Below are 14,387 nucleotides of genomic sequence, written 5' to 3' on the forward strand. Positions count from 1 at the left end.
CCAGCGCCTCACATGGTAGAAGAAGAGAACTGACTTCTGCAAATTGTCCTCTAACCTCAACTTGTGTGTCATGGCACTTGATACACACACACACACACACACACACACACACACCACAAATATTTAGTAAATGAAAATCACTTTCCTGGAGCAGGGAAACACGGAGCACTTGGGTGCCCTGCCACCTCCTTCAGCTGGAGATGCTTCTAGCACAGAAAACTAAACCGAGGCACAAGGTTGCTTTTTTTTTTTTTTTTAATTTTTCTCACAGAGACCTGCATTGCCATTCACCACCTCGGGCAGCGCCATATCCCCTCAAGGCCATTTCATTTTGCTTACATTAAGAAGAGAGCCATCATTTCGGTAGGCGAGATCAAATCTCACCTTAGACACCCAGGGAATGCTATCAACCCCGCTGGTGTCACTGTTTGCCCCCATAGGGTAGGGAAGGCTTTAAATCCTTTGATAGGGTGCACTGACACTGTGCCTCAAGAGCGGAGTCACTTTGCTTTTCACAGAGCTGAGACCCAGTCTGGATCTAGCTTTGCACCCTGACGTTGCAGAGCTGTTCCATGAGTTAAAGGATCCATTAAATCTTCACAGACATTGTTTAGGAAGCAGCAGCATCAGATCCAGGAGAATCTGTGGAACATTAATATCTTCAGCATTTACTCTTTCAGCCCTCTTCAAGGCTAGCCCTGGGTTTGAGGGGAAAAGTGAAATGTCGCCATTCCAACTTTACTTGGGAGAAATATTTAATTTCCATTGTCTGCACCATATTCAGGAGTAGCAAAGCATTCTTCTGGCTTACACGGCCTTCCTTCTTTTTTCTTCTCTTTCCCGAAAGAAGGGGAGGGAGATGATGGACATCTGCTGTCTTGGCGAGGGGTGCAGAAGTAGGAGGATTTCTTCATAATTATAAACAAGGCATCTTGATAATCCCTTCATTCTTCAAGAAAGTTAATGGGACCTGCTAAATTTGCAAATCTGTATTTCTCTGCTTTATGTGCTGGACTCAGGAAATAGTGAAACAAAAGAAAATCTGAAAGAAGAACTTGGAAATCACAGATCCGAGTAACCATTTCAAGTGATGTCAGTTTTAAAAATACGTTTTTAAGAGACATCTGCTCTTCTAGAACATACAGTTCCCATCATTGACTCAGAAGGTACACAGGGTCTCCCACTTTGACTGTCCCTGGATTTTTCAGAACAAAATATTGTCCAAAGAGGGGTAACTTTCCATATAATGTTTGTTCCATAAGGTCACCCAGGCGGTAACTGCAACAGGAAAAGACCTTGGTGAGTCACAGGGAACAGGAAGAACTTGGACCCCATGTGGCTTTGTCCAGGCTGAACGAACAGGTGTTCAACCATTCAGGCAGCCTGTGCCTAGAGTCAGGGTCCAGCCAGTTCTAACAGACCAGCACCCCCCAGGGAGAGGCAGAGAATGACAAGCCAGATGGAAGCACCATTGAGGGCCAAAAGCTACACCCTCATGGCTTTTCCAGCATTAAAAAATTAGGTGCTTGAGGTTGGAGAGATGGCTCCGTGGTTAGGAGCGCTGGGTGCCCTTCCAGAGGACCAGGGTTGCGTTCCCAGCACCCACACCAGGAGGCTCATAACGGCATCAGCTGAAGCACATCAGCTCTAAGATGATGATCCTATTTCTCCTTCTGGCTCTGCCAGTACCGCATACATGTGGCACACCAACAGAAGCAGATGAAACACTCACACACAGTAAATAAGTGAGTGAATAAGGAAATAAATAAGTAGCTTTAAATTTAAGGAAAGATAAAAAATTAAAAAAGGAAAGAGAATATCCTCCATATGCCTGGCCGTGCCTGTAATCTTCCTTTTCTCTTAAAATTCTCCACGTGTCACCTGGTCTAAGGTCCTGGCCAGACTCTCACCCCTTCTGTTACATCTCTCCTTCTTAGTCCATGGTTGTGCAGGCCAGAAGTCCCTGTATTTCGATCCTCTTTCCTTGCTCCCCTTGTTCTGACCTGCTGCTGACCTGCCCGAGCTGAGCTGGAAGTTGAACGTAGTAACTTTTCAGTCAGCCCTCTCAATTTTTCATTCCCCCACAGCAGCTTATTGTGGAAACCACTCTATGACTGTTGTTTGTTTGTTTGTTTTTATTTGAGTGTATGCGAGTTTCTCTGCATGTGTATAGGCACATCGAAAGTGTGCAGTGGCTGAGGAGGCCAGAATGGGCACTGGTTCTTAAGAGCATTGAAGCTGGGGGTACAGGGGGTTATTTGTGCCCAAAATGGGTGCTGGGAACCAAACTCTGGTCCTCTGGAAGAGCAGCTAGTGCTTTTAGCCACTGAGCCACCTCTCTAGCCCCATACTGTCTTAACTTTATTCTGATCTCATTATTCTTCAGCTAGGAAACCCTCTCTGGCTCCCCAGTGCACAGAGTAACACTGCATGGGCTGGAGAGATGGCTCAGCGGTTAAGAGCCCTGGCTGTTCTTCCAGAGGACCTGAGTTCAATTCCCAGCAACCGCATGGTGGCTCACAACCATCTGTAATAGGATCTGATTCCTTCTTCTTCTGTGCATGAAAACAGCATTCATATACATAAAATAAATAAATCTTTAAAATATTGAATAACACTGCACAAATCCTGCATGATGTGTGAAGCCCTGGCCCTAGGCAGCTCTCTCAAACCTTTCCCTCTTGCTACTTACCACACCTACAGGGCACTGCAGGATTCCCTGCTGTGTTTTACCTGGCTTACAGACTCCTCCATTCCCCAAGCAGAACCCCACCCTTCCCTCCAGGCCCTGCTCAAATGTCACCTGTCCCAGGGAGGCCGCCCACAGTCCCATGAGCCAGCAGCAATTTCCAGTGTCTTAATTTCTCTGCTCTTGCCATGTTATGTCCTGTAGGTTCAGGTCACACATCTGTCTGTTCTATGGGACAGAATGACCTGGGGAAGCCAAAGTGTGTCCAATTCCCTTTATCCAAGACCTAGTTCTGGGCCTTGTCAGTCACTCCTGGCCCCCATTGCTTGTTGAGCGGACAAGAGCGTTAGTAAATGACACTCTTTTTGTTATTTTGTCTTTTTTTTTTTCCAGAGCTGAGGACCAAACCCAGGGCCTTGCGCTTGCTAGGCAAGCGCTCTACCACTGAGCTAAATCCTCAACCCCTAAATGATACTCTTAAAGACAGTGTGAACTAGACATGAACATCTCAGCCCTCAGGAGACCGAAGCAGGCTGCAGGAGAGGTCAAGGTCAACCTGGCTACATAGCAAGACCCTGGGGGTGGAGGGATATACACCTTTGCCGGGCGGAAAACCCGAGAAGCTGTGGAGAATTTACATGAACAGTGTGGGAATGTTAAGGTAAAGCCCTCTGCCCTCATCTCTCCACCAGGCACGCTTGCTTCAGCTTCTCTCTTAGGTTAACCTCAACGTAATTATTGAAAGTATTGATTTTGTTCCACTTCCCCTTTAAAACAACACACTGTAAAAACCTGGTACTAACTACTCTTCAAAATGGAAATGGCTGCCAAAAACAGATGAGATCCCAAATGTGCCATAAGGCCATATACAAAAGGCACAGCCTAGGCTAGCCCTGATCTCATGGTCTTCTTACCTCTGCCTCTTCAGCATCTTTTTCTGGTTGTGCTATCACAACCAACAGAGATCTAAATTTCCTGTTGAGGAAGCAGAGTTGAGGCTCATGTGGTCCAGGTGGGTCAAGGGCTAACTGACTTAGGACTCCAATCCTCTCCTGCCAGGATAATGAGCCTGTGGGACACTGCAACCCTCCCCCCACCCAGCTTAGGAGTGCTGGGGAATTAGATGTAGATCTTTTGGCGCGCTAGGCTAGCACTCAACCTCCTGAGCTAAAGCACCGGAATGTTATATAAGTGTGTAAAGTTGTCAAAGTTGTTAAGTTTATTACTTAAAATAACAATTAATAAAGAACAAAGAGCTGAGTTTGTCTCCTCTGGAGCCCCCAATCCTTCCCCATCCTGTGGGGATGACAGTGTGTTTGCCTGCTTGCTCCTGTAGTCCTGAGTCCTGCTCCAGAACCTGGTACACTGCAGCCATCCAAGAGGAGTGGGTGGATGGATGGATGGATGGATGGATGGATGGATGGAAAGATGGATGGATGGATGGATGGATGGATGGATGGATGGATAGATGGATGGATGGATAGATGGATGGATGGATGGATGGATGGACTGAGGGATGGATGGATGGATGGATGGACTGAGGGATGGATGGATGGATGGACAGACTGAGGGATGGATGGATGGATGGACAGACTGAGGGATGGATGGATGGATGGATTGAGGGATGGATGGATGGATGGATGGATGGACAGACTGAGGGAGGGATGGAGGGATGAATGGATGGATGGATATATGGACAGACTGAGGGATGGAGGGATAAAGCTGCTAATCTTGACTATCTCAGTTTGCCTAATGTGTCTCCTCGTGGCATACCTGCACTAGAAGCCTTGGGCTCATGAATCCACACATCACTTACTACTTGCCTTTCCTTGGTCACCAGGTGACAGAAGAGGCATTGGGCATGTGTGTGTGGGGGGGAGAGACAGCATTTATGCGGCTTCGTGTAACTTATTCCCATGCTCTGTACTGTGGGACTGTGGCATATACCTAGCTCTGGGGATTCCTATACCTCTTACATACTTGCATACACATCAAGAACTTCCCACAGAACTCCAACCCTACTATAAGCCTTAATGGGAACACGTGAGACTCTTGCTCTGCAGTGAGTCTCTGAGGCAAAACCCACATGCCCAAAATCCAGTATCTTAATGCTAGTCTGCTACCAAAGCCCAGCAGAAGGATCAGAAGTTCAGTTATCTCATCTTCTACCAAGGATGCTGCCACTCCTTATATCTGCATATCCCGAAGCCATCCTCCTCCCTAAGCCTGGTAAGAATCCAGAGATCTAACCAATCACACATCTATTTTTAGCCTGGACAGTTCCTGAGTATCGGTGAGAGACCAAGTGAGGTCAACAGCGGCCCCTGGTGGACATAGTTAGGTATTGCAAGAGGTGTGTCCCAAGCTTTTTCTATTAGTCTTGCCTGATGAATGGATCTTCTGTCTTTATCTATATATCTGTATCTACATCTGCATCTATCTATCTATAATCTATATAAATCAATCAATTGACATATATGTAGATGGATAAATACATATGAAGACTATGTTGGGATTATCAATTTACACTGGTAGCTCAGAATGACCTGGAACTTACTCCAAAGTACTGAGACTACCAATAGCCCCACACTGAGCAATAAATTATATTTCAAAGAAAATTCCCCTTGTATTTCATTTCAGAGCATATGGGACATGTAATTACTCTGATGAGCAAGAAGCCCTAGGACATGTTATTCAGCCTAAACAGAGGTCTCTGGGCCGGACATTATAGTTCACTGGTCTAGCATACTTGAGGCTGGGTTCCATCCCAGAACTGAAAAAAAAAAAAAAAAAAAAAAAAATCAGCAAGCTCATCCTCCCCCAGCCACATGTCTCTATCCATACATGGCCGTGTGAACGGAAACATGTCATCTGTAAAGCACTGTGAACTGGTAAGGAGCCGGTGTGAGTCACACTGGTTTACTCATGTCAGTGAGCAGGCCTGAGGCCAGGCAAGGTCTCTGGCTAGAGCCTATGTGGAGATCACAGTCCTAGGAAGCCTTAGGTCCACCCCACTCTGAGGCCTCTCGTCTCTCTCCACGGAGCATCATGTGGACACTGCCACCACTCCTGGCTACTGGTTGGGGTTGGGTTGGGTGTCATGGAAAGCAGCTCGCCTCAAGAATGGAAAGTTCTTTTGGCTTCTCCTGCTTTCAAACGCATCAGATAGATACAGCAAGAAGTCGGGGGCCTGGTGTGTGGGGGCCTGGGGTCAGGACTCGGTCACCTATTAAAAACGGCACAAGCTGTTTTAGTTCCACCTGTGAGCGCCTGTAAATTAAGTTGTTACAGATAAAGAAACTGGGCTTAGGAGCATGGGCCGCTCCTCTAGGAGATCCAGGTTCAAGTCCCAGCAGCCACATGGCAGCTCACCATGTCTGTAACTCCAGCTCCAGGAGATCCATGACCCCAGGCGTGTGTGTGTGTGTGCGTGTGTGTGTGTGTGTGTGCAATACCCATACACATAAAATAAACAACTAAAAATAAAATACACATTAAATAAATAAATAAATAAATCTTTAAAGAAAAAATAAAGAAACTGAAACTTCAAGATCCTAAGAAGGCTTAGGCTCGGTGGCAGAGTGCTTGCCTATTGTACCCAAGAACCCGAGGTCCATTCCCGGCACTGAAAAAACAAACAAACAGAAAGAAGTGCTCACTTCAGCCAGTCCTTTAAGAAAGAGCAAAGTGTGGGTGTGGTGGAAGGCACATGCCTTTAATACCAGCACTCCACAGGCGGATGCAGGGGGATCTCTGTTAGTCTGAGGCCAGCCTGTTCTACAGAGTGAGTTCCAGGACAGCCAGGGCTACACAGAGAAACCCTGTCTCAAAACAAAGAAAAACAAAACAAAACAACAAACAAAATAACAAAAGAAGGGAGGGAAGAAAAGAAGGAAGAAGGGAGGGACAGAGGGATGGAGGGAGGGAAGGAGGAAAGGAAGGGCAGAGTGATTGCATCCTAAGAACCCCCGAGCAGATGCCAAGCCTCCCCATGCTTTGCCTAACCAGACAATGCTGGGCTAATTCTTTGCTGAGTCTCGCTTCGCCCAGGTGGACCCTGACTGTGTAGGCAGCAGGCAAGGCCAGGCAGGTGAGTGAGAGGTCAGCCACCCTGCCCAGCACATTCAGCCCAAAGCAGCTCCGACCCCTGGGCACCGGCGATACCCAGAGATGCCGTTGAAGCGGCTGCATGCTCGCCTGTGATTTACACCCTGCAGCGGGGCCTCTCCCTGCCCGATTTATGACCACCTGTCCTGGGAAAAGCATAAATCACCAGACCCTTGGCACTTTAAATCTCGGGGAGAGATAGGAGAAGACACCTAAGCTGCCTGCACTGTCTCCCCGGGGAACTGGAAGCAATTAGGGTCAGGCGGCTGGGCTGTACAAAGCCTGCAGACGATCAGGAGGTGAGTACCGGCTCCTGTGATCCCTGCTTCCTGCCCTTACTCTGGGTTTGGGGTTCATTACTCTTTCTACAAACAAAACCTCCCAAGGGAGGGCCTCTGACAGTGCAGAGAGCCAGCGGTTCTGCAAGCACGTGAATCTTTCAAAGCCAGAGGGGAAGGAAGTCTGAGACCAGGCAGTGTGTGAGGGAGAGATTGAGAGACACGACAAAGCCAGCTCTCGGTGGTTATCTGATCTACACCTAGACTCGTCTAGTTTTATGAAGATCAGAGCCACGCCTGGTGGCACAAGCCTATAGCCCAAGCTACTCAGGAGACTGAGACAGGAGAATCAAGTTCAAGGCTTACCAAGGCTAAGGAGTGAGTTCAAAGCCAACCTGGATGACTTAGGGAGACCCTGCCTCAAAATAAAAAGTAATTGCTGTTTAAGATCGCTTGCTGCTCTTGCAGAGGGTCCAGAGCCCAAGCGGTGGCTCACAACCGTCTGCAGCTAGAGTTCCAGGAGACCTGACGCCCTCTTCTGGCCTCTGTGGGTACCACGCTCAACATGCTACACACAAACATACATAGGCAAATAGCCGTACACATCATCTTCATCATCATCATCGTCGTCGTCATCATCTAATAAGAAAAAGGATGTCTATGGGCAGGGCTCAGTGATGAAGAGCTTGCCTAGCATTCACAGGGATCCAATCCCTAGAATCCTAAAACAGAACAGCTCTGGGTCTGGCCTAAGGAGACTTGCTGACAGTCAGCATTGGAGAGCTGGGGTCCCTTTCTACTACCTACTCTGTCTTTTTCTGTGCTGTATCTCCTCTGTTCCATGGAAAATAAGAAGACCAGATTCTCCATTGCTCTGATGTCAAATACATACAAACAAGAGCTACAATGTATCACATCTCTCTCCCAAAGCCAGCTCCTCTGGGGTATTCTGTCTTACACAGTAACATTCTCCAGTGCCTAAGGGATCTCCACCCCACCCCATTACTCTCTGAAGTTGCCCTCCGAAAATATTAGTAAACAGGGCAGATATTATTAAACATGGCTCCTCCGACATCTAGACCCCAGGATGAGACTGGGTGTGCCTGGTTTTACCTCTTCAGTGTTTCCAGAGGCTCCTTACTGTCCATGACGCCAGTATCTGGATCCACCATGGTTAAACGGCACCTGGACACACATATAAAGCATCACACAAGAACAAAGCAGAGAGGCCTTGCCCTCTCCCCCACACACAGGGACAGCAAAGGGTCTCACCGGGCGCAAGCTATCACCCGTTTCAGTTCCACATCCCCGATGAGAAGCTCATTCCAAGAATCCTAGAAAGTAAAGGACAAATTCTCATGAGCTCTTCTGGACCCCCACCTACTCGGGGACCTGCGAGGTGTCTAACCTAACAATGCCGTTACATCAGAGGTGGCAGTCTTCTCCTCGGTCTGGAGGGGCCAGCGGGCACCGCACCCTTTCTTCCTCAGCAATGTCAGGCCTCTCTCCTCTCTGAAAGCTTACCCACGCATCAGCACTGAGCGTGTCACATGCCTTTACTCTTAGCCCTTGGAAAGAGAACTTCTAGGCCAGACTTGCTGCAGAGCACATTTGTTCCAGCACAGCCAGGGCTGTTGTTACACAGAGCAACCCTGTCTCGAAACAAATAAACGGAGGCTGTGTGTTGTCGTGCAGAAGAGCAGCATTCATTTCCCAGCGCCCATGTCAGGTCGCTCACAACCACCACAGTGCCGGCTCTAGGCAGCTGGACACCTGTCCTGGCCTCCAGCGGCCCCTGCATTTACGTGCATATACACACACCTCCACACAGAACTAAAATCAAATCTTTTTATTTAAAAATAAAAGGGACTCTTCTCTGAAAAAAAAAAAAATTATAAAAAGGAAAATTAAGGCTAAAAAATCTAGCATCTGGAAAGCACCTGTTCAGCAAAAGAGAGGAGGAAGCTTCACACCAAGCTGGAAACATGTCGGACCCGGGAGAAGTCACGGGAGTCTTGGTCTGGACGCGATGGCTGGAGGTAATATCTCAAAACAAGATGGGCTTAGAGCCAAAACGTCCTGGACAGAGCTGGCTGTGCCTGAGGTCCAATTTGCAGTTTATAGAACATTAATAGGAAATAAAGCCTAGGAGAGTCAGCTGTGGGGCTGGAGAGATGGCTCCATGGTTAAGAACTCAGAGGTCCTGAGTTCATTCCCCAGCAACCACGGGGTGGCTCACAACCGTCTATACTGGGATCTGCTGCCCTCTTCTGGCGTGGAGGTATATATGCAGCTATGGCACTCATTCACTAAATCAATCAATCTTTAAAAACAAAAAGAAAGTCAGCTGTGCCACAATGGCAGAACTTGAGTGCTGGAGAGGGGGCATAACCTTTTAAATTATTACAGAGGTGGATGTAGTTTGTTTGTTTGTTTGTTTTCTGTTTGTTTGTTTCATGGTCAAGTTCAGTGAAGGAGTGTTGTGATCCAGGCAGCTGTTGGAAAGCGAAAAGCATTCTGGGTAGGAGAGGAGACTGAAGGCCACCTGGGAGCATGTGTGTGCAGATGAGTGGAAGGGGGTGTATGTCCTACCTTTACACAAGTTCCAGGACCAAACTTAGGTTGTCACATTTGTCCGGTACCTGTCTTTACGAACGGGCCAGCTTACAGGCTTACAGGGCGTTTTGAGAGATTGAGGCTGTTATTGAACAAGACAGTCACATGGGAAAGCGTAAGAGCTCCCACAGAGCCCCTGAGAGCTTGCCCCTTGCTTCTCTAGGGTTCAAGAGAGAACAGTCTGTGGCCCGGGTGTGATGAAGTATGACAGTCTGGCCTAGCAGGTAGCCAGGAACCAAGAGTCACGAGGCAAGTGCATGTGACTGGGCCTGAGAGGGGGAGGGGCAGAGGGAAGAGTCAGGTGCAAATTTTCAATGCCAAGTTCAGGGAAAGAGTGTTGTAACCCAGGCAGCTGTTGGAAAGCAAAGAGGACTCTGGGTAGGAGAGGAGGCTGAGGGCAGGCTGGGAGCATGCAGCTTCAGAGCTGAGCCCTTCAGAGGGAGGCCAGGGCTGTCTGTGCCTAAGGAGCGCCAGGTAGCAAGTGACAGGCGGTGGCACTGCAGGATCGGTGCAGAGAGAGAGAGAGGTAGAGAGAGGGAGGTAGAGAGAGAGAGAGCCTCCTAGCCATAAGCTCGGACATATGGCCATTGCCACAAAGGAACACGGGCCTTGCTGGGTCATCGTGGAAGGGTGCATGCCGCTCACTCACTGCACAATCGTTTTGCCATCCTCTGAGGAATGCACATGTTTGAAGCTGATCACAGGCCAGGAATGCGCTACACAAAACATCAGAAGTGAGCTAGCAAGATGGCTCACTGGTGAGGACACTTGCCACCAAGTCTGAAGACCTGCATTCAATCCCTGGGACCCACGTGCCTGAAACAATTTCCACATGTTGTCCTTCACACACTCACTGTGGTGGGTACACACATTAATCAATCAATCAATCAATCAACTAATAAAACTACAATTTTTTTAAAAATCAAGGATGTATTTCCTTGCATTCCTTGAGTGGAATTCCTAGATTGCTCTTTTCCCAGCATTCCTGGTTCACCTTCCTTTGCAAAGCTGAGAGAGTTAGTCCCCCCACCTACCCAAATGAGGGGTTAGAGCTCAATCACTTGGCCCATGTCTTTCCCTAGAATCCAAGGAAACTGTCAGAGGTAAGGGCCTCTTTCTAGTCTCTTTTGCCTCTCCCTTTCTGTATACACACAAAAGGTATGACCAGAAGTAAATTCCTACTTGAAGGCTGACATCGCTTCCAGGTACCCACAGCTGGCCTCCATCCCTGGCCTCCAAGCCAGGGCTTCCTAAATGTTTTCCAAATCACAGCCACTTTTTACCTGGGAAATCTTTACGTGATTCCCAAGCATCCAAATATACAAAATAGGTACAGGGACCAAAGGTTTGTTGGTAATAAATCATAAAAGCTACTTTAAAACAATTCTTCAGAGTATTTACCAAGGACAAAAGTGGATCTGTATGGTAAGAAGATGCCTGTTCGTCTGACAATATACAGTCCAAAAATATTCTCACTGGATGTGTGCTAAGGACTGAAGGTAAAACAATTCTGCCTCTGTTTTCTGTCATGGAACCATTAGGCTTCAACAAGAGCAGAAACTTGTGTGTACAATGTACAATAAAACCACGGCAACTCACAGCAAATGAAAGTCTCAAATCTAAGCCAACATGTTATTTATGCTGTGTGGCATGACGGTACTCAGTGCAAAGTGCCTGCCATGTGTTCAGAACCAAGGCTGCAGTGAAGTCACGTGTTACAGTGTGGGTCAATGCTGCCAGAAACACGCCAGATTCATCCTGTTTTTGACTTGTTGCACATTCATTACTGTGTTAGTTACTTTTCTGCTGCTGTGATAAAACACTATGCCCAAGGGAACTTGTAGAAGAAGGGGTTCGTCGGGGCTTATTGCAGAAGTTAAGGTCTAGGCTGACTGAGCAAAGGCATAGGAGTGGGGGCAGAAAGCTGAGGGCTTACACCGTGAACCACAGCACAGGCAAAGAGAGCAGACTGGAAATGTCACAAAGTCACACCTCCTACCCCTCCCCCAAACTGTGCTGCCAGCTGGAGGCTGGCTATTCAAATGCAGGACCCTATGGGGACATCTCATTCAAACCATCGCAGAGGTAAGTCAGCTGCGGGGACCACATGGGACACTAGGAACCAGCGTCACAGTTCTCCATGCGAGGGCACGGAGAGGGGAGCCCTGGAAGTGATTGACAATGGCATGCTAAAAGTGCTAAAAGTGCTGGTCTCCCTCGAGGGAGTCACCAGCTCAGCAGGAACCAGGCAAGGCGGGGTGGGGCAGCAAGACCAAGCAAGCACCTTATTGGTTCCCCGAGTGACACACAGTCCACGCAGTCCACACTGAGAAAAGTAGCTCAGCAGTCGCTCTGCCTGCTCAGGATTCTCCCTGTCACGGTTGGACCTCACCCAGCAGCATCTCTGGGTGCGTCTTCCACAGGCCATCCTTCACTTCTTAGGTGTGCGGCAAACCTAAACTTAGAATCCCTGTGCAGCATAGAGACAGCCCCCTGCAATAGTCTGCTCCAGCGTTAATAGCTGTTATCCTTTTGTTGTTGTTGTTATTTTGAGAAAGGGTCTTATGTAGCTCGGACTGACCTTGAACTCATTATATAGCTGAGCCTGGCTTTGAACTCCTAATCCTGCCCCTACCTTCAATTCTTTGATTACAGTTATGGGCTTCCTGGCAATAACTATTGCATCTTTCACAAAATCAAAAGAAGCAGGCTGTGCAGGCCAACTGTTACCTCTGCATAAACACCGCATCCTGAAATGACTATGTTGGGCCTGAAGTTTGATACTTTCACCCTCTTCTCCATCCTGGAGTTGAGATCTTCCAACGATGCCTCAGAAAGGACCAAGAATGGACTTGCATCTGAGTAGGCCACCTGACAAGGAAGCAGACATTGGGATATAACATGGCCTAGAAACACCTCATAGGGGCATCGTGGGTCTAGTCCCTGAAAATTCAGCCCCTACCCCCGACACACACATCTTTATAACTAGTTTTCTAGGTTTTTGTCCCATAGAAATGTCATAGCAATTTAAATCCTTAACTGTCCTTGCAGAACTTCATGACACAGAGGAGCTGGAGTTACAGCTCAGCAGCTAAGAGCACTGGTTACTCTTGCAGAGATCCAGGGTTCAGTTCCCAGCACCCACAAGGTAGCTGACAACCAGCTATAACTTTAGTTCTAGGGAATTTGATGCCCTCTTCTGGCCTTCATTGGCACTGCACATATGTGGTACCTAGACATACATTCAGGCAAAACACCCATAGGTGTACAATTTTATTTTATTTTGTCTTGTTTTATGAACAGAGCATGACCTCAGAACCCTACAGCTGTCAGTAGATATATTCCCTTAAAGCCATCATTTCAGCTTCCTAAGCATCCATTTCCTTAGCGTTTAATAAGGTAGCCGAGTTTGGTGGTTTCATTATTTTGAGAAAACGTTCACTAGTTTGGTTTTCTTTATAAAGAAAACGTTAAAGTTGTCTGCAGTGCAGTGCAGCACTCTACACCCTGAGCCTTGCAGCCTTGCACCTTGAAGAGCCAGCCTGACCACGTGAAGGCTGAGGCCCCCACTCCCGCTCTGACACACAGCTGGAAGAAAGCTAAAATGTTTGGACCACACCGCTGCAGAACTGATCGAAAATGACCCCATTGAAGAATACATGGTGCTGGACCTCTGCTGGCACCAGAAAGCTTACACAGACAGGAAAGTGGATTCTCCAAGGCAGGGCAGGCTCCCTCAAAATCAAGAAACCAGGAATCCCACTCACGGACCTGGCAGAAACCAGTTTATCCCCATGAGACACTTGTGGCTCTCCTTTTGGCTATGAGACTATAGACACAATGGATCCCAAGAAACTGGAATATTCCCAGAAATCTTAGGTCAGGGTAGAAGAAAGGGGCTGGGGCCATGGTGTCAGCCCTGGGAGAAGGTTTTGACTCTCAGGAAAAGAGTTCACATTTCTGACAACTTTCAGGGGAAACTAGAGCCTAGATCGTGGTGTTAGGCAGGACTTATTCGTTCTTCATACCTTTTCCCCTCTATTTAGAAGCCTGGCTCCCGAGGGCCGTCAGGGCCAAGGCTGTGAGCATGACAAGTGCTTTCTTTCTGTCTATTGCTCGGAGTGGCTGGCAGTTGCCATGGACACCACAGCATTTAGCATATCAGGGATGTGTCACATGTGGGAAAGCCCACAACAGTTTCTCTCCACCCTCAGCCCACACCAAGCCTCTCACAAGCCCTTTACCTTGTCCTTGGGCCCGAACAAACCGATCACTTGCTGAGAACTTCTGGGACGCATGCTGGGCTCAAAGTGCACCAGGCGACAGGGCATCTTCAGGAAGCTACTGATCCAGGTGGCCGCAGCCTCTCCACAGTCCCGGCCCTGCACCTCCAGACTTTTTACTCTGCAGCAGAGACAGGGTGACAGGTGGAGACAATTTGAGTAAGATAATACCAAGTTCAGGGATGGATCAGAAAAGCTGCAATGGTCTGTGACGTAGCCGACATTCCTTCATCGTCAGGGGTTAATACAAGGATGAGGACCACCCAGAACCCAACGTAATTCCTCGATTGAGGAATTGCCTAAATCAAGTTGGCATGTCTCAACTGTTAACTGATGTTGGAAGAGCCAGCTCACTTCGGTAGAAGGGAGAGGGAGGAGGGAGATAGAGAGAGATAGAGACAGAGAGAGAACTTA

The 14,387-nt window shown here is 48.0% G+C and overlaps 1 protein-coding gene across 2 annotated transcripts in view; it reads right to left on the reverse strand.

Annotated features, from left to right (window-relative positions):
- Positions 1–469: 469 nt before the first annotated feature.
- Mtarc1 (mitochondrial amidoxime-reducing component 1) overlaps positions 470–14,387 on the reverse strand; it is a 19,808-nt gene continuing 5,890 nt past the window's right edge. The window contains exons 3-8 of one of the 2 annotated variants that reach the window (XR_009584676.1): positions 13,935–14,094; positions 12,421–12,561; positions 8,347–8,408; positions 8,188–8,259; positions 7,659–7,713; positions 1,082–1,278 (exon numbers count right to left, since the gene is read on the reverse strand). Coding sequence is in view for 1 of the 2 variants with exons in the window: in XM_021635787.2 (XP_021491462.1) it covers positions 1,152–1,278; positions 8,188–8,259; positions 8,347–8,408; positions 12,421–12,561; positions 13,935–14,094 (562 nt within the window). In the remaining variant the exon portion in view is untranslated. Of the gene's footprint in view, positions 1,279–7,658; positions 7,714–8,187; positions 8,260–8,346; positions 8,409–12,420; positions 12,562–13,934; positions 14,095–14,387 lie in introns of both variants that reach the window. The other variant, XM_021635787.2, reaches the window with a different exon arrangement.

Source organism: Meriones unguiculatus, chromosome 11 (assembly GCF_030254825.1).
Source record: "Meriones unguiculatus strain TT.TT164.6M chromosome 11, Bangor_MerUng_6.1, whole genome shotgun sequence".
NCBI lineage: Eukaryota > Metazoa > Chordata > Mammalia > Rodentia > Muridae > Meriones > Meriones unguiculatus.